The following is a 27,833-nucleotide window of genomic DNA, read 5'->3' as shown; positions in this document are numbered from 1 at the left end:
GTGCCTTTTTTTGGGGGGGTACCAGGAATTGAACTCAGGGGCACTTGACCACTGAGCCACACCCCCAGTCCTATTTTTGTATTTTATTTAGAGACAGAGTCTCACTGAGTTGCTTAGCGCCTTGCCACTGGCTTTGAACCCTTGATCCTCCTGCCTCAGCCTCCCTACCTGCTGGGATTACAGGCAGGGGTGCCTTTTTGCCCCACTTGAGATGAGTTTCTGTGAAAAGAGTTCAAGGGTCACTGGTCCAAAGAACAGAGATAAAAAGGTGCAGGTGTTTCTCCATAATAAACCACAGTGCATGGAGTTTCTAAACAACTCCCTCCAAACCACCAGTTCAATATTACTTATTCATTCCTTTCACGTGTATAGTTCAAATCATGTTCACATGCTGAACATGGGCTCTCCCAGTGGCAGGGAAGGCAGAAGTTTTGATTATTTCCATATCATTAAAACAAAATGAGACATCCACACAAGAAACAGGTAGGTCACATGAGACCTAGAACTCTGCTCTGGTCTTTGGGTTCTGAGCAGAGCTTCTTTTGTAAAAGAGAGTATGTTCCCAAAATATTTGGGTTTTAGCCAAATGGCCACACAGATTATGTTTATTACCAGTGGCAACCTTCACTCTTTTTTTTTTTTGGTGCTCTTTCTTTCGGGCCCCAGAGCCCCTGAAATCCTTTACACTGAAGTGTAAGGAACTGAATGTATTCCTCATCTCAGGATTGACCATCTTCACCCAATAGAGTGATGAGATTCCAACTCCATCAGTAAGACTTTTTTTAGTTCTCTCCTTCGACATTACACCATTGTAGAAGGGCCATAAAGCTGGCTGGACTGCAAGAAAAATTCTTCTTTGGAAGCCACAATCCTGGAGAACATATCAGGAGATAGTAGGAGCTAGGTTGAGGCTATAGACTCCATACTGATGGGCTTATCCTTACATTTTAATTATGTCTAAATGCCTTATTCTATAGCTTTGACCATTCCTGTTCAGATAAGATACAGAATGAGGGATCATGGAGGGGGAGTCCAGATACCATTGGTGGTCTCTTCCCAGCCATCTACATGTCTACATGTAGTTTGTCAACTCTGATAACTTCTGCCATTTTGATTTTTAAAATGTCTTTGTACACAGTAGGTAGGACAATCCTGTTGTCTCTGTCTAATCTCATTGGTGGGGCTTGCTCGCAGTAGATATTCAGTCCATGTCAGTTGCTGCTACTTGTGTCTGCTCTTACGGTTGTGACAATGTACTCAGCAGGCTAATGATATCAGCAGATATCAGTAAATGTCTGGGCTGTGGTTTGTGTCCAGCCTCATTATTTGTTATGACTTCGAAGCATCTAGCTCTGTGAAGACAGGAGGCATGAATATGATTGTTCTTTTCCATGCGGGCTGTGAATTTGATTGATGATGCTCTGAGTACTGGATTTGGGTTTTCTGTTGTGTAACGCTACCACGTCACTTCAGCCTGATACAATCCACCTCTTCAGTGGCAGGCACCCCACTGGTTTTGAAGTCAAGTTCAGCACTGGACTTGCTCCCATGGTGAGAGGGTTGCCAGTGGAGTAGCATCATCTTCTTGAAGTACTTCATGGTGTTGTTCTTGACTGTCACGAAGCACACAGTGTTAATCATGCTGTTGCTCATGGCGATGCACTCCACGACGTAGAAGGCAGTGAGGTAGTGCTTCTCTTTCACAAACACAGTGGGGAAGAAGTCGCGCACAATGGTGAAGCCATAGAAAGGTGCCCAGCACAGCACGTAGGCTGTAAGGATGCACATGAGCACCAGGACTGTCTTCCGGCGGCAGCGCAGTCGCTTACGGATCTGCTCTGTCTGGAATCCAGGGACGGCCTTGAACCAGAGCTCCTGGGAGATCCTGGCATAGCACAGGGTCATGGTGACCACAGGCCCTACGAACTCGAGGCCAAAGATAAACAGAAAGTAGGACCTATAATAGAACTGCTGATCCACTGGCCAGATCTGGCCACAGAAGATCTTTTCCTGGTTTTTGACAATAAAGAGGACGGTTTCGGTTGCAAAGTAGGCTGATGGGATGGCAATGAGGATGGAAACCAACCAGACCAAAGCAATCAGGAAGGAGGCGGTTTGATAATTCATTCGTGGTTTCAAGGGGTGAACGATGGCAAGATATCTGGTGAGGAAAGACAGCAAACAACCATAATATGTTACAGCTTGGAAAATGATCGTTTTTTTCACTAATTCTGAACACAGTGAATTCCCATGTACTCATTACCCAAATTTAACCAGCTTCATCTCATATCAGCAACATCATTTTGCACTTGGAATAGTGGCGTGGTTTAGTGGAAACAGCACAGGTTTCAGGTCAAATATGTTGAATAAATTCTGGCTTTCCAGACCCAAATTACCAATCTCTCTGAGTTTCATTTCCTCAAATGCAACCTGGAATCAAATGATACCTGCTTTGCTGGTAGCTGTGAAGGTTAAATATGATAATATTTGTAGCCTGTATTGTAGGTGTTCAATAAATACATGTGGTCTACTATTATTAATGCTCCTATTATTGTACCTTGGGTTCCAAGCCATTCTGCCCAAGATTACAATGCTCTCAAAGCTCTTCATTCTAAATAACTCACAGTTTAGAAATGAAGACGGGCTGGGCACCTCCGAGAGAGGTCAGGCCTTTCTCAGGTAGTGGACAAGAACTTTTTCCCTCTCCCTCCGCCCCCACTATCAGGTATTACTCTGCATTACAGAGACAGGAGAGTAGGGGTGGGTTTGTGGTGAAACTAAGAACCCTGATGAGAAGTAAATGTTTTGCTCAAGCTAGAATTATGCAAGCACTGGAATTCAGGCCCCTGGTACAAAAGCTTTTACACTCACCTCCCTGGGTCACCTCATGTTCAAATGAGAAGGTATATGAAGCTACCATAATACCATAAGTCTTGATCCCTGCTCTTTCTGATGAACCACATTGCCCAGGAAAGAAGTCGGAACCTTTTGTAGAAAGTGAGCTCAGCTGTGCAGATTGAATATCTTCTCTCCAGAGAGAGAGAAGGAATGACAACCTATTTAGATATTTGGGTGCCCTGGAATCACTTCTGTGCAGGATTGAGTGGTAGAAGAAAGTGGAGAAAGATAAACAACAGAAGGGTCAGAAAAGAAAGAATTTAGCCATGGAAATAAACATGTGCCCCATACCTGAAGACTGAGGCAGGTGGGATTAACAGCAGGAAGCTACCTGTAGAAAATTGGATCTAACTTCCTTTTCCTTTGTAAACCAGACCCTTTGATCACCTTTCCAAGTGTCTGATTTGACTATGGAGGCTTCCTTCCATGTTACTGCTTCTCGTCCCTGACAGTATTTCTGCTACAAGTTTGCTTCACCTTCTCTTGCCTGCTCCTTGTCCATTGTTGGCTCTAACCCATTGAATTTCACTAGCAGGTCCCATGGCAGCATGACTACCTCCAAGTTTGTGGCTTTCTGAATACCCAGGATGAAGCTGGATCCATCACAACCACTGACTGCACCCCACCTGGATGTACTAATATGCATGGCTGTTGCTGGAGCTCTCCGCACAGCATTTGATCTGGCCTTGCCATGTGAACCTGTATGACTGTACTGACTGACAAGCCTCACGGGACTGGAGAGAGGGGCAAATGGGCTGGCTCACCCTCACCTGCAGCAGGGACATCTCACAATCACTGTCTCTTTGTAATGACTGGGTGAATTAGTTTCTTGTTGCTGCTATAACAAATGCCCACAGATATAGTGGCTTGAAGTGACACAATTGATTATCTTACAGTTTTTAGAGGTCAGAAGACTGGTGTGTGTGTGTGTGTGTGTGTGTGTGTGTGTGTGTGTGTGTGTGTTTCCTTTCCAGGGTTGCCTATAGTTTTTGACCCATGACCCCTTCCCTGTTCAAAGCCAGCAATGGCCAGCTGAGTTTGTCTCATTTTGTATTACTCTGATATTAACTCTCTGCCTCCTTCCACAATTAATTTGTGATTTTATTGGCCCCACCTAGATTATCTAGTATAATTCTCCTATTTTAAGATCAGCTGATTACCAACCTTAATCCCTTTTGCCACTTTAATTCCCTTTTGGCATGTAATGTAATATGCTCACAGTTCTGGGGAACAGGATGTAGTTATCTTTTGGTGGGGGCAGGGAGGAATTATTCTGCCTACCACACTGAATCCAAAGTTCTTAGGGAAAGCAAGACAAATTCAGAACTTAATAGCTTTCTGGTTCTATCATAGACAGTATCTCAATAACCAATGCCAAATGAAAATTCCCCACATTCCTGCTTATTCTGTTGTTGTCTTTTAAATTCAAGTTTTTTTTTTTAATCATTTGTAACACTTTCCTCATTCTATGGGATGTTTCAAAATTCAAATAGAAAAGAAAGGAACACTACTAGCCTGCAGGTTATTCAGAAGGCCTGGATCCAAGCTGTGAACTTGGATAAATCATTTATACTCCTGAGAATTAGTTTCATCATCTATGAAATGGGGATCATAATAACTTTATTGACAATCTCTCAGGATTTTTTTTTTTTTAGGTTTCAAGAAAGTGAACATACATAATGCATGTTGGAAGCTATAGTACTTTACTTACATTGATTATTTCCCACAGTTCACTCATTGGCAAGAGACATCTGCAAGGTGTTTGTTGCCATCTATCTGCTTGGAAGTGTTTCTTAAGATCAGTGGTTTTCTTCAAGTCTCTGTGACTTGAAATAGCACCTCTTCTGCATAGACCTGGCTATTCTCTAGCTGCAGCATACAAAAATGGCACCAGGTGGCCCTTATGGTATTTCTACATAGTAGAACAGGCATATTTGTCCTAGAGGCAAATGAAAGTACCAACAGAGAGATGTGTACTTCTCCCAGGGTATGTAGGTCTCTCTAATTCTGGGGTTGCGGATGAAGTATCCCCCAAGCTTCCAGATACAAACCCTGTTTTCCAAAATCAGTATCATCAGGGAAAAGATGAGAGCTTTCCATTCATCTTTCTTATCATTTACCTTATTTTTCAGTTGGTTTAGAACCTGATGGGCCAGAGGGGTGCTACTTATTAAGCTTTTGTATTTTGAGGCTTGAATTTCCACATGCTGCCTTTATATCTTTGAGCCTTATGGGACCCCAAAGGCCTAGCTATGAGTTCCCCTGTTCTTGCCAGATGTACCCCAACTGCTCCCCTTGCACACACCCAGTGGAAAAGCCTCCCTGTTGGGCTGGTTCCTCTATCAGGAAGTGTAAGTATAAACTCACTGGGGAATGAGATTCGCCAAATTATGTTATGTGCATGTACAAATAGGTCACAGTGAATCTCACTATTATGCCTAATTATAATGCAAATAAAAGAGTAATCCTTTCAGAGAACTTTCCCTTAAAAAAAAAACCCTAGCATTTATGTATCAGAATCTCTTGATTATTCTTTTATGTCTCATAAATGCTAGTTCTTGTGTGGAAGAAAAGCTCCCTGAGGTCAAGGACTGTCTTTTCTACATCGTGTTTCCATATCCATAGTCTGGGCATACAGCAGGGCCCAGCAATTCACTGTGCATCTACCAGTTGGAGCAGATACAGTCAGTGCCCCATTCATATCCATTTGCTGTTATCATTTCAGTGCATACCTGTCCACTTGTACCTGCCAATACACCTGCATTTCTTTTTCTAAAGGCTTTCTCAGGCTTCCAGATTCCTCTTGGCTCCCTGAACAGCATCCCCAGAGCAGTCCTCAGCAAGGCCTTATGAGTAATGGTGTACAAATACCCCAGCTCCCTCCCACTGCCCACTCCTGGGAGATGTCTGACTTGTGATCTACTGGCTCTAAGGTTTTCTCAGCAGGGATAAGCGCTAGTTACCCATAGTAGAAACTTGTTCAACAATGTATCCTGTATTGGCTGTTTTCCTTCTGTATTTCACTGTCCACCTTCCTATAGGTTCTTCCTGGTGCTACATGCATAAGTATCCTTATCTCAGAGTGAAAACAACCCAAATTAAGACACAGGTATAAGGCTCTGTGGAGACAGAAACATTGCAGACCTAATTATTGTGCTTAAAATACATTATCTTTTGGAAAAGACCATCTGTATCTTCATACACAGCCTGAGTTTGGAAAGACAGATTGGCATCAGATCATAAATGCCCTGTAATACTAGACTCAGGATCTGGCGTGTATCCTAAAGACACTGGAATTTCTAGGGATTTTATTAGCAATGAAATGTCTTAGGAAGATCCCTCAATAGTGATATTCTGGTGCCTCATATGGATGAGTATGGATTTCAGGGCAGAGCCAAGAGCCTCTGGGGGCAAAAGATAAGTCAGAAGAGCATCATCATGGACCAGTCATAACTTGATAAGGAATGAGGGTAGAGGGAGAATTGCCAGGAGTTGGTGTAGGCCTGAACACAAAGGGTGGAGTGGGTAGGAATTGAGTGGGGAGAAAGGCAAAGGGTGATGGTAACTTTCCTGATTGGGGACCAGAAAAGTGATGACACTGCTGATGGAGCTGGCGGGCTGCCTGGGGAAGAGTTGGTTTGGGATGGGAAAGAACTTCTCCCTTGTCTGTTGTAACAGGGTGATCATGTCCCAAGAAACTCCAATGTTACAAATAGCATATTACAGTGACACAGCCGCATCAATGTTTATAGCAGCTCAACTCACAATAGCTAACCTATGGAACCAACCTAGGTGCCCTTCAACAGATGAATGGATAAAGAAAATGTGATACATATGATGGAATATCACTCAGCCTTAAAGAAGAATAAAATTATGGCATTTGTTGGTAAATGGATGGAGCTGGAGAATATCATGCTAAGCAAAATAAGTCAATCCCAAAGAACCAAAGGCTGAATGTTTTCTCTGCTATGCAGATGCTAATTCACAATAAGGCGGGGGGGGGGGGGTGGCTAGGGAAGAATAGAGTTACTTTAGATTAGATAGAGGGCAGTGAAAGGAGAGGAGGGGGGATGAGGGTAGGAAGGATAGTAGAATGAAATAGACATCCTTACCTTATATACATATATGACTGCATGACCAATGTGATTCTACAATATGTACAATCAGAAAAATAAGAAATTATATCCCGCTTATGAATGATATATCAAAGTGCAAAATATTCTGCTGTCATGTATAACTAATCAGAACAAATAAAAAATTTAAAAAACAGACAAACAAAATCAACATCATGAAGACAAGGTTACAATGGGACAAGGGATGAGAACAGTGATCACTATCATTTAGTAAGCATAAGAATCACTTAAGAAATTGAATAAAAATTCAGATTCCTGGAACCTAGTGCGAGGGATTCCCATCCAGGAGACTGGAGTGGGACCCAGGAATCTGACTCTGTGTCATTGCATCAGATGCTACCTTCTGCCATTTTCCCTGGGGAGTTTTGCACAGTTGGTTGGTAAGTGCCCACTCCACAAAGGCTGGTTTCAGGCCTGGAGAACCTCAGAGTTGTAATAAAATTGTTTTTCCTTCAGATATTCTACAAAAGGAAGATGCATCTTGTACCTGTATGTGTATTTTATTACACTATAAATGAGGAATAATAAACTGGTTGATTACAAAGGACAGCAAACCTATAAACAGCACTGAGAAAATGGGAAAAATTGAAGAGTTGAAAGAAGACAAAAGGGAAAAAAGATGATCCAGCATCTTTATCAAAATGAGTCTCAGCATAGCTCAGAAGATGGATAGTAAGCAAGAAGACAAGACATCAACTGTCCCTCTCAAACAGAGCCACTGGTGATCTGATACTGGGCTGCAACTGTTCACATAAATTGTACATGTATAAGATTTGTCAGTAGATGTGGTAAATTTTACCTTATACATTTACAATAGAGCAAGGACTTCTGGAACATCTCATGCAAATGCATGCAAATGAGCACACATGGATATATGCAAAAGAACAAAAGCAAGCATGTCATTCTTTTCTGCAAACAAATCATGCTATCTCATTTTAAAATCAGCTCTGCAACAAAAATCACTAAAACAAGTGATGATTCTTTTCTTAGGAAGTTAAAGCTTAGGCAGAATTAAATTATGATGATAACAATCAGATCACTGGTTGCTTAGGGTTGGGGGAGTTGACTGGTTAGGGCACAGGCATTTTCTAGGTGATGGAAATGTTCAATCTGGCTACAGAAAAAACTTGGTGCGTATTGTCTTGACTGCAAACTTCCTTAGTTAACCCTCCCTTGGCTTCTAAGTAACAGCTGTCTGAATTTTCTGCTTTTGACTTTGTGTTTGATGCCATAGGCTGTCGTTAATGTGATGCTTGCATCTAAAGCAGATTCAGAGAGAGCATGGTCAGATTCAGGATGGGGGATTCAGGAGCCTCATATTTGCTCACATTTGGGGGAACAGAACACTGCTAAAGAAACAAAAGCTCCTCTTGCCCCTCGAAAGATCAATGAACATTCAAATCTGGAGCAGTGCCAAGCCTGTCTAATTTGAAGTGAGAAAAATGGCAGCCTAGCTGGCTTCTGTCTTATACCCCTGCCAAGGGACTCACCTGTCAATAGCGATGGCCAGCAGGGCATTGGTGGAGACGTAGAGGGAGACAGTACGCAGGTAGTTGACAGAAGCACACAGCACATGGCCATGTTCCCAGGAGAGCTGGCGTACCACATAATAGTCCATCTCGAAGGGGCAACAGACAATGGCCACCAGGAAGTCGGAGATGGCTAGGTTAGCAATGAGCAGGTTGGTGAGGTTGCGCAGCTTCTTGTAGCGGGCAAGGGCAGCAATGAAGACAAAGTTGCCAATGCCACAGACTAGCATGATGCCTGCCAGTGCCACTCCAATGACGATCTTGGCTGCAAAGAAGGTCCGGGTCTTGGTCATGTCCTCATCTTCATCCAGAGGGAGGTCATAATCACCATAACTGAAGTTGAAGTGGAGGGAGGAGGCATGGTCTTGGGGTGGACTAAAGTTGGAAGCAAAACTAGTGTTTCTGTTCTGCACTGCCATGGTGATGCCTGCAGATGGATCGGTTTGAGGGAAGTGTAGGGAATACAGCACTCTGAGCTGGGGGGTCCAGATCTTGTGCTGTCCCAGACGATGTGATTGAGCCTAGTACCCGGCTCACATCCTTGGGCAGAGGTGATACACCATCTTGTTTCTGGAAGGAGACACAACCAGTGGATCACAGGAGAATGAAGAATATCTGGTAGCATTCCTCCAGAGTTCCCCAGGTACACACCCACCAAACCCACTGCCTACCTGTAGACAGAACTACTCAGGGTGAAGGGGAGAGAAGGCATGAGATCTGGAAGCTGGGATGCCCTCTATCACCTCTGCAGCTATTAGAAAGGACTGAATGCAAGGTGGATTGGACTTGCCAGAGACACCCAAGAAAAATGTGCACTTTTGTCCTTTTCCCAGGGGTCAGTGCTGGTTTGATGTCTAATTTATCCACTCACCCCTTCATCAGCTTCCACAGGTTTTCTGGAAGTTTCTCAAGGCAATTTCCCAGGCTTGTATGTTATCCACAATGTTGCACATCTATCGGCCAGGAATAGGGTCTTTCTTCCAAAGCAGGGCACAGAGCCCTCTGGTTTAGCCAAACCAGGGACTTGGAAATCACCAAAACCATTTTCATATGGATAGGCTGAGTCATCCTGGACCAGTGATTCATGCTCTCAGAGCCCTTACTTTCCTGTTAAACAAACTCCTGCTATCCAGTCCAGATCCTGCATAGGCAGGGTGTACGGTTGGGGAGCTGGATAGGAATTTGTTGAATGAATGAATGGATGAGGATCCCCACCTAGATGCTGTAGGTGGGAAGAGGAAATTCCCCTGATCCTTGGGAACCAGCTGCAGAAGGAATTCTCTGTCTCCCCACCTAGGTCCCACTACTTTGGATCTGCTCCCTCCTGCCTTCACCAGGTTTCCAGTTCCCCACCCCAGAGTCACCCTGAGTAGAAGGCACCACACCCTGTCCTGAAGGTCTTTGTCCTCCGAAAAGGATGGTAACTGAAAATAGCCCCCAAAGGTGAAGGGGGGGGAGTAGAAGGTCAAGACCCCAGAGGGCTCAAGGTGAACTGTCTGCCCTTCACTGGAAAAAGTCCAATGAAGGAGCCTCCTAGAGGAAATAAAATCTCTGAAGCATCAGCCCTCAGGAGATAGGAGAGCACAGGGTACAAGGAGTTGCTGAGTGTCTGGGAAAAGAACCAGGACCCTAGCGTCTGCAGAAAGGGAGCTGTCTTACTAGAGGTGAACCGCTTTCCTCCCAGACCTCTCGGCACACCTGGAAACGATTCCAAGTGTGGGGGCCAATGGATGCTGGTAGCAAAAAGCGACAAAAATGGGTCAGGGAAATTTGTCCGGCCCCTGGGAAGGCAGGACGGGAGCAAGGGTCAGGAACTGTCACCCTGGCCAGGACAAGAGTCGTAGTTGTGGCAGGAATATCCTAACCTATGGAGCTCCCGTCTGCTGCGAGACTGAGGTGGAGAAACCCCCGACAGGTGAGGTTCAACTCACAGAGGCGTCTGCAGCCGGGGTGTCCTCCCTGGGTTTGCCTTTCACACGGAATTCCAATCCCTGAAGACTCCGTTCAGCTGCGGACAGAGAAGCAGGAGTCCTGCCGGGTTTCTACGCTCCAGCCCCCAGACCCAAGGAAGAGGCGCATGCCCCGAGCGGGGACAAGTCCCTGTCCCCGTCGCATCATCCCGTTCCAGCACCTCCTCCCCTCCCCAACGCTGCCACGCGGTGTCCGAAGACTCCGCCCCGCCCCGGGCAGGAATCAACTAAAAAATTCATGTTTGAGAAACAAAGCCAGCGGGGCTTCGGGACCGCGGAAAACTAGGGGTGGGGGGTGGGGTTGGGGTTGGCGAGGGGACGAGGAGGGGCGAGAGAATTTTATCAGAGAGGTTGGCTCTTTTCTGCTCACCTTTCTGCAGGAGACCTCCCCCTGCAATTTGGCGCTCGCTCGCGCCCGCAGCCCCAAATCCCTGCCAACCTGGAGGACCCAGAGGGCATTTCCCCGAATCAAATCGCTAGCTTGGGGACAGATCGCCACATCCCGGGAATGGCAAGAGGCTAAGGAGCCCGCGTAGCCCTGAGAAAGAAAGCGGGCATCGGAGCCCCTTGTCCGAGCGGCATGAACACACAACCCGTCTTCCAACTGCGCGGATCCGATCGTTTACCCACCTCTGCACCTCTTCTCTTGGGGCACTCTGAGGTTCTGGCGGCTGAACGAGGGTCTTGGGGTGAGTGGACGCGGGTCGGGTCTCTGGTTCCCGCCTTGGGGAGCCGGACTAGCACTTGCCGAGGCGTTGAGCGCTAGTGTAGTAGGTGTGTGTTGTCCCTTTTTAGCCCCCTCGCCTCGGTGCTCTTCTGCGGGTCGGAGCTCCGCCTCCTCCACTCATCCCAACACCTCGGACCCGGCCCTGCGCGTCCCGCCCTCGACTCCGCCCTAGGGTGCCCCCGCCTGCCTTCAACCCTGGGCAGACAGTGGGCGATCTGCTCCCGCGCCCCGCCGCGCGCTGGGACTAGTGTGCTCTGGGTGCAGGACCTCTCTGGCTGGGGTCACAGGTTGTGGGGGCCTCCCTTCACTGGGGTTTTCTACTCCTTGGCACCCGGGTGTGAATAGGACCTCAGTAGCCAGGTGTCAGTGATGCGATTCCGCAGATGAGCACTATTGTCAGTTGTGCGGCTCCTATCCTCTGCACCCTGCTATAGCCCACCCCACCCCACCCCCGCACCTGAATCGCCTGTGCACAGGTAGAGCGCCCTGTTTTCTGCAGGTGCCCAGTGCTAGCATCTGCGCCTGCTACAAACCCAGTTGCAACCTCCTCTTCGCAAAGGCAACACGGACCTTATGCAGTGGTGATGGAGGAGGAGGCCTCCCATCCCCACCCCGGGGAGGAAGCTGGGATTGGGGGCAACTGGCCCTGCAAGAAGATCCAACCTTCATGTCCTTACCCAAAATCTACCATCACCACCACTGTCAGATTCTTTGGCTATTTAGTCAATTCCAATCAGGCCTCTCAGACTAGGGACGGTAGGCTCTGACCACTTTGCCTTCAGCAGACTTGGGCTTTAGACAACTTTTGCTCATCCTTAGAATTTTTAGGGTTAAACTTTAGAGCTGCGAATTCAAGGCCCAGTCGTTGGGAAGAACTGGGTATACAGATTGAGAGCTGCAAGCTCTGGTAGGAGACTGAAGGTCTAAGGGGTTCCCCATTGTGATTGACAGGCAAAATCTGGACTCCACTTCACCAGATCTTCCTGGTTTTCAAGAGAATCTGGAATTTGCAAACTTTGCTAATTACTCTGTTGGGCTAGTTAAAACAAAACAAAAACCATCTGTTGGCCAAGGAGAACATATCACAGACTGAATATAGTCCACTGGGCTGCCAATTTAAAATTCCTGGATAGATGATCTGGAAACTGGAGTTCTGTCCTTCCTATTTTGTGTGGAGTTAACCCCATTCTTCTGCCTTTCTGAAAACATCTATCTACCCATGTAAGATAAAAAACAGGAGACCCAGCTTTCTGCTGTCTGCAAAGGGAGGGGTTGCCAGCTGGTGGGTGTTGTGGATGGTGAGGACAACCTCCAGATGTGGGTTAGTAAGAGTAAGAATGACAGGGTAGCCAGTAGTTACATGCCCTGACAGAGTCTTTTGAAGACTTGTAGCAGATATATCACCTTCAGCTAAAGGCTTTACCCTTCCTGGACTAAGCCCATCCTCCTTTTTTTATGGGGCAAATGACCCTGGGGACCTTCTGCTCAAAAGTGCTTTCCTGGAACCCTCTAAGATACAGTTATGATTGAGTTGATTGCACACAATCTGGAAACCTATAAGTGTCATTTTAATAAATTGAATTCCTGATTATCTCTTATGGTTTGCATCTTTAATGTCACCTAAAAAGTTCATGTGTAAGGTAATGCAGGAATTATTAGATTATGAAAGCTATAACCTCATCAGTGGATTAATCCATTTGATGGATTAATAATTTGGATGGACTACTGGTTGATAACTGTAGGCAGGAGGGGCAGGGCTGAAGGAAGTAGCTTACTGGGGACATACTCTTGGACTATATCTTGTCCTCGGCTCCCCTACTTTTTTTCTCTCTCTTTCTCCCCCTCCACTCTCTCCCTCTCTTCCTCTCCCTTTCCCTCTCTCCTTTCCACCCACCAAAAGCTGAGCAGCTTTCCTCTTTCATGCCCTTCTGCTCTGATGTACTGCCCCATCTCAGACCCAGAACAATGGAGTTGACTGACCATGGACGAAATCTCTGAAATTGTGGGCCCAGGTAAACTTTTCCTCTAAGTTTTTCTTGTCAGGTATTTTGATCACAACAATCATAAAGCTGACTAACACACTACCCACAGTAGAGTAAGGGTTTTACCTGGGGATGGCCATGAAGTTCCCAGGGAGACAATGAGGACAATATAACAAAGTGCTACAGGGAGTTGTCTTAGTTCATTTAGGTTACCCACTGAGACTCCAAGACAAAGATTTGAGTGCAGGTAATTTACTAGGAGTTGATCCTGGGAAGCAGAAGGAAGGTAGAGGGAAAGTGGGGCAGAGAAGGGAGAAAAACCAACGCATGATTTGCTAATGAGCAGGGAATGCTGTGGCTACCTGGGGCTCACTCTACCGGAGGCTCACTCTGCCTGAGAAACTATGTGGAACATGCCTCCTGATTGTCCATTACAGCACAGGGAGCCTGGGACATTCAGCCACTGAATGATTCCTATACCTTCACTGATGGACAGTTTTCCTGAGGGTGAAAAGAAGAGAGCTTTAAGACTTGGGTAGGAGGTATCAGAGTACAAGAACTGCACCTGCCAGTTAATTCAGGAGGACAGAAGGGACATGGGGCAGGTCATCAACCCCTCACAGCTGCTACAAGAGGGGAGCAGAGGGACATTGCCTTGAATGAGTAGGATTAACACTGGAGTTCATAGGCTAAACTGGGGGGTGAGCTCAGAGAAATCTGAGGGTGAGTAGGATTTTTAGGGCTAAGGATTTTGCATAATTGGAGGCAATGTTATGTCCCCATTTTGGCTGACAAAGCTGGCAAGAAGAGGGAAATGGAGATTCCTTAGTCAGACAAAATAAAAATTATTAATGAGCTTCCCACTCTGGTCAAAGAGAGTTGCCAGCTCCAATTCTCTTCTCTCTGAAATCTTTCTGGGTGGGAGAGGCTTAGCCAAACTAGGTAATAAAGTGCCGAGGGAAAGGGGAAAGAAAAACTGTACAGGCTGGAGTTGCTGCATTTACTCAGAGGAGAGGTCATGGTTGGAGCAACTGAGTGTGAGGAAAATGGATGGTTGAGAAAAGGAGGCTTTAACATGGGGCCTGGAAATTATATATTTGAATCTACTTTAGAGCTATTAACAGTAAAAATTTGAATAGCTATAATATGTTGAAAATATTAAACCTGAGTGTTTTCATTGCCCCTCCCACAATTGGTCAAGCTTTATTATTATAACAAAATCCCTGAGATTGGGTACTTTATTAAAGAAAAGGAGTTTAGTTCAGTTTTGGAGGTTCAGCTCTAAGGACAAGGTGATGGCCTTGGAGAGTGGGGGAGAATGCTGTTAGAGCAAGAACTGCACAAAGTGGGACAAGAATGAGCTCCCAGGACCCATGCTTGCTTGGTTGCTAAGCACATGCCAGCAGATGGCAGGGCATTGTGCTGACCGGAGTGGCAATTCTCAGATTGGAGTGTGCATCAAGAACTTTCTCAATACACGTGCCTAGGCCCTATGCAGGTAGGTTCTGATCCTGCATGTTGGTAAGAGATCCCTGGCTTCTTTGAGTGTTCATTCTTTACCAAAGTTCCCACATAAACCAATGTGAAAATTAAAAATACCCTGATGGAAATCACCGACTATAAGTAGTGGAGCTTAATGAATTTTGCTTCAAAGCAACAGTACGTCTTTCCAGCACAGTGGTGTTTTGTATTCTTGCTTGTAATGCCCTGTATCAGCCAAGGTTGTGTGAATACTTTTCTTTCTTTTCTTTTTTTGTGTGGTGGGGTGGACTAGGGGTTGAACCCAGGAATGCTCTATCATTGAGCTACATCCCGGAACTCTTTATTTTTTTCATTTTGAGACTGAGTTTCACTAAGTTGCCCAGGCTGGCCTTGAACTTGCAATGCTTCTGCCCTAACATCCAGAGTCGCTGGGATTACAGGCATGCTGCACTGTAGCTGGCTCTTTCTTAAAAAAAAAAAAAAAAGAAAGAAAGAAAACAAAAGAAAGAGAAAAATTCACTTTGGGGCTTTTCCCCTTATATTTGATTCTGTTTTGATATGTATTTTTAAAATACCTCTACTAGTTGGAAGTGTCTCTAACACACACACATACACACACACACACACACACACACACACAAATACCTCTACTAGTTGGAAGTGTCTCTAACACACACAAACACACACACACACACACGCGCGTGCGCACACACACACCAGGAAAAGAAAGTTACACTTAGTGACAAATTCAGTATGCTGTTTTTGCATCACAGCTTTCTGTAACACACTTTTCAGGGCTTTGAAAGACTTTGCGAGGTGCAGCCTGGGATGCAGCTAATCTGGAGCCAGGGTGGGGAAGGTGAGAAGTACCAGGCTACCCAAAGTTACAGCTTGTTCAGAAAACTGGAGACTTGGAGAAACTATATAGCCTATAAATGACCTGAGTCACAGTTTCTTTTTTTTTTTTTTCTTTAACAGAAGGCAACTAACATTTAACTCCAGAAACAGTTTTATAGGGATAAGCACCAGGAGGTACCACAGTAGACTACAGCCTCACATTATCTTGCTGGTGACACATTTTTTGTTTGTTTGTTTGTTTGTTTTTTGTATTCCTTTGGCTTGAATTGGGATTGAAGAGAACTGCAGTTCTAAAACCTTACTCCTCCCATCATAAACTTCTTCAATGGAAGAGATAAATAACAGATGTCCCTAAACAAAGTTATCCTGGGGCGTGGACCAGTTCTAGGTGGTGGTTGTTGAAGGGGTGGTGGGTGAGAGTTGGGGCAGGGTTTGTGCCCTCAGAACTCCACTCCCACTCTCAGCCCTGTCTCTTGGTCCTGCGTGCTCTTCCCCATGGGACGCCAGCTCTGCACCACAAGGGAACCTTTAGAAGAAATGATGGGGATTAGGTCACAGGCAGGGTCCCTAGGGGCTGCAGGGCGTCTGCACAATGAAGCAGGGGTAGAGGCTGAAGGAGGCCCTGTGCAGACACGCAGTCTTCATTGGCGGAGACGCAGCCTTCCAACAGAGAGAACCTCAAGCAGTTGGAGTAGAAGAAAGAGAAGAGAAGGTAGATAAGAGAAGGTAGTTAAAGTGAAAGATATAAGTAAATCATGTTATAATCCATGAAAGGTAGTGCTACTGTTTTATGCTGTCCTCTGATCATTGTTAGAAACTGAACTCCCCGATTCACATGTTAATGGAATTTGGAGGTGGCCTTTAGGAAGTAATTAGTATTAGATGACTTCATGAGGGTGAGGCCTCCATCACAGCATTTATAAGAAGAGGAGGAGGGACTGAGTTGGCATACTTGCTGTGTCTTATCGTGTGACACCCTGTGCCAAGTTACGATGCAGCAAGAAGGTCCTCCCCAGATGCTAAGCAAATGCCAGTGTCATACCCTTAGACTTCCCAGTCTCCCCATTGTGAGCCAAATAGACTTCTATTCTTTATAAATTATTCAGTCTCAGGTTTTTGTTATAGCTTCAGAAATGGGACAAAGACAGCTAGGAAGTGAAGATGATAAAAGTCCTCTGCTTATTTTTGTTATTTTCTCCTTTGTGTGTCTATTCCCATAAAAGAATGCTTTTTGCTTTGAAACCTGCAGAGCTGGAGTTCAGACTACAACTTTGCTGGTGTTTCTGGCTGACTTGTTCAATCTGCTTCAGTGGATATCCAGTTGCCCTGAGTCCTAGATTCAGCTCTCCCGACTTACTTCCAGGCACCTCTCCAATCTGATCAACCTTTCTGAGGCCATCTGGTGGGCTTGAGTTTTCCAGGCTGGGGGCTGATTTCTACTTTACGTGTCTTACGATAGTGATTCTGGCCATTTCTCTTAAAGCAGAAAGTGTTCTTAAAAGAGAAAACTGTTTTTCTTTTTTTCCTTTGCAGACAGTACTTTAACACTCTAAGGGGGATTATTAGACAATTGGACTGGTTTAGACAAGTCTGGCAACTCACAGAACTGAATGACACAGCGTCTCCTCAATGCCAGCACAGCCCCCTCATTGGGCCTGATGGTTGTTCATATAGGTACCCCAGTAATGATTTCCCCCAAGTGTTTTAGTCTCACTTTAAAAACTTATAAATTAAAATGGCACATTAAGGCAGGCAGGCTCTACAAGAGAACAATCTTGTAACAAAATGCCGATTAAAATCCAGATATTTTAGACGTGTGTGTGTGTGTGTGTGTGTGTGTGTGTGTGTGACAGAGAGAGAAAAACCTAGAAATGAGAAACTGCCATGTGTTAGAGGGATTATCTCCCAATTATGAAATTGGAGGGGGAATTTTTAATATGTATATTTAAAAATTGACCATAGAAGACATGGATTACCTGGGTAACAAAGAATACACATAAACAAAAGAAATCCAAAATGTTATATACGGATATTTGATACAACAATAACATTCCATTTTGACACATTCAATGTTTTTGAAAAGTTAATTGGGGAATGAATTAAAACAAATAGTTTTGCATAAAGGTTTTTTAATAGTCAAGCAACTGGTTAAGAACCTTCTGGTCAAATGGTTAACCGGCACAAAGTCTTCCTGAGGAGAAAGTTAAGTTGGTGAGTCTTGCTTACATCAGGGGCTGAGTAGAGAAACATCAGGGGAAGTTACACTGGCCAGGCACAGGACTAGGACGACCCATCTCAGGGTGCCTTGGGAGTAGCTTTTCCTAAGCAGAAATGCACTTAAACCAACCCCAGCCGAGGAAGGGAATCTGGAGACAGAATCAAGTCAGGACTCTTGGAGGCTGGAATCACAGAGGGTTGTCCCTGTATCTAGTGTCTCCACTTTCTGGGGATCCTTCCTCCACGTCTCCTTTTTTTGTCTCTGGGCCAGATTTCCCAATTTTGAAGTCCAGGAGTCTCCAATACCTAGGAAAGAGAATTCAACAAACATGGCTTGGAGCAAGCATTTAACCCAGTGTGACCACTAATAGAGGTGTATTTGTGTTATCTGGGCACCCAACTCAGGTTTTTTTGTGCCCACTCACTTTTCCCCTTATGCAGTATACAGCCCAGACAACAATATATGGCAGCCCTAGTATCCCCTGATCCAGTCATCTGTGGATGGGATATAGGGTAGACAGAATCATATGATGTCCTTCAAGTAGATGGAGGAGGAGAACAGCACTCCTCTCCTTGGTCCTCAGGATCACGAACAGCTCTAGCATTTTCTACCTTCCCTTTCTCAGGCAGATAATGTGAAAGTGGAGCTGGATGTCCTCTGTCCTGGCATATTCCATTAAGAAATTGTGACCTTTGTAAATTTGGAGAAAGATTGGAAAGAAGTTGATAAATGTGCTTTTGTATATAGCTAAGAAGAAGAAGAAGAAGAAGAAAAAGGAGCTTATAGGGCTCAATTTGTACCACCAAATAACAGAGTGAAATCAAGGGAAATTTTGGGGGGACTTCCCAATGCCCCTTCTTATTAAAGGAGGGAATACAAATTCTTCTTGGAGAAACTTTCATTTGAGAAACTCTTGAAACATCTGGCTGGCACCGGGTTGCGACTGCCAGGAGTGGGAGCAGATCTGATGGCTTCTCCAGACTCCTGAACCAGAATACCCAGCTCAGAGAAAGCAATCAGAATTTTCCTCCTTTGAACTCTGTTCGAACTCACTCCCTATAAACTGGCTCACGGTTTTCTGAAATCTGTTTGTCATTGTTGGCCTTGTTCCCATGTTGGACATGAAACCCCATCTGCACTGGTGGAAAGCCACAGGCCTCCCCCATCTGCTTTTTTTTTTCCCCTTCTTCAACACTTGTTCTGTCCTGCGCTCAAGGAGGACCCAGAACCCCCTGGTTCTTCTCTCTCCCTGAGAGCAGGCTCGCAGGATGGCTCATCATCATTCACTCGGCCTTCTCCTCTCTGCCCTTCTAGTGATGTGGAATCTCCAAATTTCCTTTGACCCCCCAGCTGTCCCTGACGGCTCCTCCTCAGCACCCCCCCCAAGGCGTTAGACCCTGTGTAGCTGAAATGTATCGCTGGGCACACATTTCATAAGTCATCCCATTAGCCTTTGTGAGATGACAAGACGTTTTCTCCTCTTGTAGCTGGAGGTCAACATATCTATAATTGACCTTAGAATCCTTTTGGAGATCAAGGGGCTCTTCCTAGGTTTTTTTTTTTGTTTGTTTGTTTCAGGTTTGATTGTCGATTTTCTGCTATGAAATAACTACAACTTGGCTCAACTCTGGGCTGGGTGGGGGCAATCATGGCAGGGGTGTTCATGGGCATAAATTGTTGAATCCGTCCCTGTAGCATAAGGAGCAGGCAAGGGTTCTGAATTTCTTTTAAGCCTTTCTAGCACCAGGGTGTTATCTTCTTTTTCAGAGAATATTGGGCTGTACATCGTGTCTGATGCTGTAGGTGTGTTGCGACTTAGGCAAGTATTCAGTGGTGTCTTGGAAGGTTTTAAAAGTCTAGAGAGAAAAATAGTTTGGCCCCATTTTAGGGATTTTTTTTTTTTTGGTTCAAAATGCTACAGAGGATTTGTGGGAGCCAAGTTGTAAATTGTTGACGAAATCCCCGAGCAACAAATGACCCTTCCGGGAAAGTCACGGTGGAGACAGAACGACTGTTCATGCACACAGTTTAGGAGTCCTTTGGTTGAGCCATAAAATCGTTGGGCTGCAGGGGCCAAAGAACTGGGAACAGCAAGCCAAGAACAACTTTTGCGGGGAGATTGAAAACTAAGCTCTGCAGGCAGGAAGAGACAGAGTGGGGAATCCTCAGGGTGGAGTGGGCTGTTGAGAAGATGATCAGACTGTTTAATCCTCTAATTAAACAGCTGGAAAACGTCTGTGGGTGTTGGTAAATGTCCAACTGAGAGAGAAAAGAATCTAAGTGCTATTGGATAATTGTGAAGTGTGGTCATTGCAGTGTTCATTTTATATCATCCTTACTAGGATATGATATGGCTGTGAGTGGAAATTGGGGGTGAATGGATGAATCTTCCCATGCTTTTGTGGTAGAACATGCCTTAGTGAGTGGATCACGTACTGTATTGCAGCCTCTCTCAGTTACCCAGGCTGCAAAATGACTTATATCTGCCAACACACTTATAAACAGGCACATGCAGTGGCTCTGGTCTCAAGCTTGGCTGTACGCTGGAATCACCCAAGGAGCAGTTAAAAAAAAAATACTGATACCTGAGGCTTAGTTTCAGGGATTCTGACTTAATTGGTCTGGAGTGTGGCCTGGGTGTTAGGATTTTAAAAGCTTTTCCAGATGATTCCCATATGCAGTAAAGTCTGAGCACTCCTGTATGTTTTTTTTTTTTCCCCTTACTACTTTAAATATTTGTCCAACAAGTTTGCTCTTTAAGTTTGGATTAATTGGCCTTCATTGAGGGTTTCTACTGAGCAGTTTGTTTATGTTACCAGCTCAACCAAAGAACATTGCAATGTTCCAGCATATTCTTTAGCTGTATATGTCTCTCATGTACTAAAGTAGGTATGGATATGGAAATTCATAACATTGATTCAATCAAATTTAGAATTGGCTGTAATAATTTTAAATCATGTTATTTTGAGACCCCTGATAAGGGTTCAGTGTAAATTTTCTCCTGACAAAGGTCATAATCTATGAAAAAAAGAGAAATCTGATTAAAAACAAACCAACCAAAACCAACCAACCAACCAACCAAACAAACAAACAATAAACAACCCCAAAACAAGCAGCAGGGAAACAGTTTATATCCTGAATTAACATTTGTGAGTTAGAATGGTTCCTAAGCGTTTCTTAGCTTTTACTACATAACAAGTTGTCTGAAAACTTAGTGGCTCGAACCAAGAACTATGTACTATTCTCATGAGTGCATGCATAAGCTGGGCAGCTCTGCTGATCTGAGGCCCACTTAGCTGATCTGGTGGGGGCTTGCACATATGTCTGCCGTCAGCACAGGAGCTGGGTGTGTGCTAGTTGGTCTAGGATGGCTTTGCTCATATGTCTGCTATCTTTTCAGCTGTAGACAGAGGTGATAGGAGACAGGCCATGAGGTCTCATCCTCTGGAAGGCTAACCTGGGCTCACTCTCATGATAGTTTTAGGGTTCTAAGAACAGCAAGAGGGCAAACCCTAACATTCAGATTTTTTTTTTTTTTTTTTTTTTGCTGCATCATTTGCTATTATCTCATTGACCAGAGTAGTTCCAGAGCTATCAGAGGATACTAACATAGGGCCAAAGATACAGGGGGACATGGGTAAATTAAGTTCATCAGTGTAACAATCTACCCAGGTATCTGATACTTTGATACCACTGATTTTTCCAGACTTTGGGGTTATCATTTCCTTTAATGTGAAAATATAATGGCTTAAACCCTCATCCCATAAACTAAGTATCTCATTATTTCTCTTCTGGTATCTCCAAGGAACCATGGTGTGTGTGTGTGTGTGTGTGTGTGTGTGTGTGTGTGTAAGGGGAGTGGTGGACCTCTTTTCTTCACCAACATTCTAGCATTAATTTTCTCCATTTATAGAATTGTAATGGATCATGATTTTCATTTCATCTCCAATAATTGCTCTTTCTCCTTCTGACTTCAGTTTGGGAGTACCAGCTTTCACATTACAAAGGAGGAAAATAGCTTTGCAAAGCAGTTATCTAAGAGGCATCACTTCAGCCAAGGAATCAAGCTTAATATTCCCAACCATTGGACTAAGTGTCACTATGCGTCCTCTGATGTGATACATTGAGAAGGGCATAATGTCACTTCCATAGTGTTCCTGCCAAAAATGTATGTTGTTAGGAGAGGAAAAAAAGTCACAGAAAGAATCAAATTGCATTGGGCTAAATAGCTGGTTTGGATCCTTCAAAATGTTGATATCATGAAGACAAAAAATGGCAGGAGAATTTTTTTTTAAATGGAAGATTAAAAACACATGAAAATCAAATGCAATATATGATCCTAGGATGCATTCCAGAATGAAAAAAGAAGTCATAAGGATATTGTTTGGGATATCTAGGAAATTTTTAGTATGAAGTTTACATTTAATAATATTAAATTCATATTAATTTTCTGTTCTGTGTTGTCTAGAAGAATGCTATTAAAGAATACTTAAATATTTCAAGTTAACTGAAATATGTACCATTTACCATGTACCATTTACATTCAAGAAGTTTCAGTGAAAACCATGTCATTGTGACAAACTGATAATTGGTAATTCTGGGTAAATGGTATTTGAGTGTTTATTGTACTACTCTTTTTCATTCTGATGGTTTGAAATTTCAAGATTAAAAAATTGGAGAAAGTATTTTGAATATTTTGTGTTAAAACTGAAACAACAAACTTTTATTGTTTATCAGGTCTGAATTTTCTGAATTTGCCAACAAACAACAGCAACAACACAACAATCAAACCACAATGACAACAAACACAAGAACAAAAGCCAAAATCTCAGGTTTTCTCGGAGGAAATGGGAGAGTGCCATTTGCTAGGGAGTCTTTGGAAGCCTTCCAAGAGGTTTGGGAAAGGAGAGCCTCAGGAAATTCACTTCTTCCCTCCTAGGACTTGGGTCTACTTAAAGTCAGGACTTCTCTGCCACACACAGGCCACCAGGTCTGAGAGGCCACTCTGGTTTTGAAGTCAATTTTCTCTCAGTCTCCGCCCTCTGCTTCTTTCTACTGCCCTTTCTGGGAATGTCTTTGTGTCATGCTGCTTTGGTACTCTGTGCCTTTTCTCATTAAGCCACAGGAAACATGGGAACTGTAATTATCTCCCTCAATCCCTCTGCTTCCCAAACCACTCATCTTAGGGTCTGTTGGGAAACAGGAAGCTGATATTGTTCTATGAAATTATGACAGGTTCCACTTTGGATTTACTCCAAGATCATGTATTCCATGTAGACACGGCATGGAATTTTTACAGAAAAAAAAAAAAATTATTCCTAAGCAAGACCTAAAATTTCTGATTAAAAAAAATTTAGAAGACGGTGGAGTAGGAACGACCAAAAATCTCTCTTCATCTAGATAACAATCGCATGGGCAGAATTGGTCAGATATATAACTATTTTGGAACTCTGGAATCCATTGAAGGCTTGAAACATCCAGGAGAAGGCTTAGATGGTAAATCGCAATTAATTGTAGTTGACTTTAGTTCTTAACACAGTGCCCCTCTCCAACCTCCACCCTTCAGCCAGCCCCACGGCAGGGAGTTGTACATGTGTTCTTGGAATAGCATGCAGAAGGCAAGGTGGGCAACAAGGACCGTGTCTTCCAAATATTGGAGGTTTGTGCTCTCATCACTAACTGCTGCTTCTGATCATGGAGGTACAGACGAGGGTGTGGAAGTCATTGTTGGTGCATCTGCCTTCATGCTACAAGCCTCCCTCTTCTGACTAAAGTGATTTCTAGCCAAAGGAACTTTACTCTTTAATTTTCTCCTTTTTCTTTTTCCCCCTCCAGACATGGAAGACTGGGATATCCAAAAGCAACTGCACATATAGAGGAAATGAGAAAATCACCACAAATGTCGAAGGGAAGACAGAAGTTCAGAAAAGACTGGAGAAGACCCTAAGTTTTCACCTCCAGTTGATCTTCAGGTCAGAGACATCTGACAACAGCAATATAACCACCACCACAAAACCTAGCAAAAGCTGGGGAAGGCGGAGAATCTCGTTTCCAGAATTACCATATTATAATATTGAAATGTCCAGTAGTTTTCAACAACAACAGAAAAATCACAATGGGGTATATGTTCAAAGATAGAAAGGAAATTAACAGACACTCTCTCTGAAAAAGACTTGAGGGCAAAGACTTTAAAATAATTGTCAGAAAAATACTTCAATAACTAAATGAACACAGAGAATATCAAGAAAACAATATATAAATGAGACAGAAATATCAAGAGAGAGAAAACCCAAATATAAACAAAGAAATTCTGAAATTGAAATGACAATAACTTCAATAAAAAGCATTCAAAGACAGAAGAAAGTTTGAGCAGATGAGATTTAGAGGTTCCCAGACTTTATTTGTTCCCCTTAGAATAAATGCTGTCTCCATATCAACATTCCACATTCTTTCTTACTCAGTCTGTTCTGCCATAATGGGACAGTTGGTGTCCTAAGATGACTTGAATTATAAAATTTTTATTAGAAAGTGATTATTCCAATAGGGACCAATGTAGTCAGAGCTGGAAAGTTTACATACATTTTTTTTTTCTTGAAGAATTTCAATTACAAAGACAGCTAAACATACCCAGTAAGCATATGGCAGTAGAACTTATCACCAGTTCTTATCAAAGAACTTATCAAAACTGCTGATTATTTTTAGCTGAATAAATGACAAATTCTCTTTTTTCTTCCTAGTGCATTGTTTTAATCAACTCAGTATAATGCTGGTCTATTTTGCCAACTTTCTACCACTGAAAAAATATCGGAGAAAACAACAATTTTGCCAACTTGGCTCATGGTTTCCGAGGTTTCAATGTATGGTGACTTGGCTTCCTTGTTTCTGGGTGTATGGTGAGGGGAACATCATGGTGGAACTGGGAACAAGATACACAGAGCCTTCTAGGGCAGGCTCCCAAGGACTACTTCCTCCTAAGTAGGCTGCACTGTCTAAGTTTCTATTACCTCCCAATGGCCCATTAAATTATGAACCCATCAATGGGTTAGTCTCTTGATGAGGTTAGAAAATCTCATGATCCAAAGGTCCTACCTCTGAACATGGCTGCATTGGAAACCATGCCATCAACACATGAGCTTTTACAGGATGTTTCAAATCCAAAGCACAACACACTCCAACAATATAACTTATCCCCACCTACACTAGGATATGAGGATTCTTGCTGTAGGGGAAATGCCCAGGGAAGACACTTTTTTGGGAGTTGTTACCTCAAGCTGATCTTAGATCCTTCACATAGCTATAGAAATGCTCTGAGACTGTAGCCATCATATTAGGGCCAAGAGCATGTGGTGGCCCTGCATTGATGGACTGTCTGTGTCAGGAAAACCAGGTAGAGGAAGTGACTCTGAACTGGTTTTGAATGATGAGTTGGTGGCTTTGTGAAAGGAAAGATGGGAAGGAGAGGAGATGTCTCAGCTGGCAACCTTTGGTTGGGAGGTAGGAGATAGCTTGGCTCATCCTGGGATCTACAAGCCATCTGAAGGAGCTGGAGAACAGGCTGAAAGGGAAAATGTGGCAGTGAAAGAGATTGTCCCAAAGAGGCCATCTCACTTCCTGGCACATGAAGGAATTTCAACTTCATGTTTAAAGTCAGCAGTTTTCCATTTTTGTCATTTGTGAATCATTTATTGGATGCTATTACTCCAGAGGATTATAGGTGAATTAAGAAAAAATGATTTGACACAATCTTAAAAAAATGCAACTGAATCGTGATTTAAAAAAAAGAAATAAAAATAATGTTTTGGATCAGTGAGATGGTCTTTTCCGTGTTCTTGTCAAAGCTCAACAATAGAAAGTTGTGCCATTGATTTATTTTCTTAATCTTGCTAAAATTAGTGATTCCTAAAGCACAATGCACACTGGAAATGGGCACCAATATCAGTCTGCTCTTTCATATGGATCTGCATATTTGGATTGAACAGAGAAAAAAATCATAGGAGATTCTCCTGGATGACCACATTCAGTACTTTGTCAGATGCAAAGTCAACAAGAAATCACACTCAAAAGGTGAAGAATCTTGCTTTTCAGCCTGAGAAGGAGCGTGAATGGATTCATATCCATTCTTGGGTTGAACTCAGTTCCAGAGCATTTTTCATTTTCTGTTTTTACATTTGGATGTGGTTTTAAAATATGAATAATCATATGCTATTGATTTCTTTCTCTGACAAGAAAAAAAATCATCAGACTTGGCCAAGAATCAAATGCTCAAGAACTGAGCCATTTGGACAACACTTCAATTTGATTCAAAGTAATTTTTCTGCAGCACTCTGAATATATCTATTACTCATGTGTCTTCTGCAGCCAAGTTGCTAAAGACAAACTGAAGTCAATCTGATTCTTGGCCTTTGTAGCTCACCTGCTTTTTACTCTGATTGCTTTTGGATTTTTATCTTTGTCCTTTTAAAAAAATAAGCCCCAGGAGGAACCCCAGGCTGCAAGTGCCTTCGAAGTGCCAAGGATCAATGTGTCCTGCATTGTACATTAATCCTCACAGCTAGCTGCATTCATCGACACAGGAACTAAGTGACCCAGGGCTAAGATATCCTTTTGTTCTGAAGTTTCACTCTGATATGCGTGTGTGCAATAAAAAAAAAAAAAAAGGGTGCACTTATTTTTTTTTGTAACTTTCTTTTTTTAAATTTTTTTTTGAGAGAGAGAGAATTTCAATATTTATTTTCTAGTTATCGGTGGATACAACATCTTTGTTGGTATGTGGTGCTGGGGATTGAACCCGGGCCGCACGCATGCAAGGTGCTACCGCTTGAGCCACATCCCCAGCCCAGTGCACTTATTTTACTAAGTGCTTATCAGAACAATTTAATCTGTAGGCTTCTGTCTTTATTTAATGCTGATAAATTCTCAGTTATTCTCTATTTAGAATTTTTGCACCATTTCTTTTTTTTTTTTTTAATCACTATTATCTTTCTTCTACTCTCTTTGAGCTAATGCTGTGCTTCTGCTTTCTGCAATCCCTGCCTTTGCGTATGCTATTTCCTTCATCTGGAAATCAATGCCCCATCACTCTTGGCCCCATTCCTCCAAGTTCAACTCCACTAACTCCGCTCCTGGGGAAATCCCTTTGGATCCCCCAACTAGATATATCCATCCCTCCTTTGTGCTCATATCATACAAGATTGTCAGCTCTCTGAGGCTAGGATGGTAAGCTGTTTTTTTTTTTTTTTATTTCTCAAAGGTCCTGGTATATTGCAAGGATCTTTATAAGATCTTGGACTTACAAGATGCAAGGAATTCATGGCCTATTGGTTGATTGATTCCAATTATCTTTGTCCTTTTAAAAAAAATCAGTCCCAAAGGAACCCCAAGCTTCAGACACCTGCAATTTACATGAATTCTTATAGCTAGCTGCATTCATGGACACAGGAACCTACTGACCCAGCACCATAAAGAAGAAAAAAATAGACTTCTAGTTTAGGGGAGGAAGGAAGTGTAACATGGGGCCTCACTGGATAATTGGATATACTGCCTGTATAAAAACATAAATTATGTGAACAAAGAATGTCTGCTCTCAGAAATAATGAGAGCCATTATAGCTATCTATCTGCTATAACAGAATACTATAGACTGGTGACTTAAGTGACAGAAATTTACTTCTGACCATTTAGGAGGCTGGAAATTTCAAGATCAAGCAGCCAACTGATCTGGTGTTTGGTGAGGGCTACTTCCTGGTGTGTAGATGGCAATCTTCTTACCATGTCCTCACATGGTAGAAAACAGGAAGATGAAGACACCTCTCTAATGAGGTCTTTTCTTATAAATCCTTCTTATAAGGGCACTAATCCAATTCCTTAGGACTCCACTCTTGTTTGATTCAGCTTTCTCACTGCTGTGACCAAAAGACCTGACAAGAACAATTAGAAGAGGGAAAGTTTATTTGGAGACTCATGGTTTTGAGTTCTCAGTCCATAGACGGCCAACTCCATTCCTCAGGACCTGAGATATGGCAGAACATCATGGCAGA

General features: G+C 43.4%; 1 protein-coding gene across 1 annotated transcript; it reads right to left on the bottom strand.

The window, feature by feature from the left end:
* Window positions 1-1,464: 1,464 nt before the first annotated feature.
* Prokr2 (prokineticin receptor 2) lies at window positions 1,465-8,979 on the bottom strand. The gene is made up of 2 exons (XM_026385840.2): window positions 8,522-8,979; window positions 1,465-2,161 (listed from the first exon to the last, which is right to left on the bottom strand). Exons 1-2 carry the CDS (start codon window positions 8,977-8,979, stop codon window positions 1,465-1,467), a joined length of 1,155 nt encoding a protein of 384 aa, XP_026241625.1.
* Window positions 8,980-27,833: the final 18,854 nt, after the last annotated feature.

This window comes from Urocitellus parryii, chromosome 6 (genome assembly GCF_045843805.1).
Source record: "Urocitellus parryii isolate mUroPar1 chromosome 6, mUroPar1.hap1, whole genome shotgun sequence".
Taxonomy (NCBI): Eukaryota; Metazoa; Chordata; class Mammalia; order Rodentia; family Sciuridae; genus Urocitellus; species Urocitellus parryii.
Note: the sequence above shows the minus strand (reverse complement) of the source record. Positions and strands in the feature narration are given on the sequence as shown.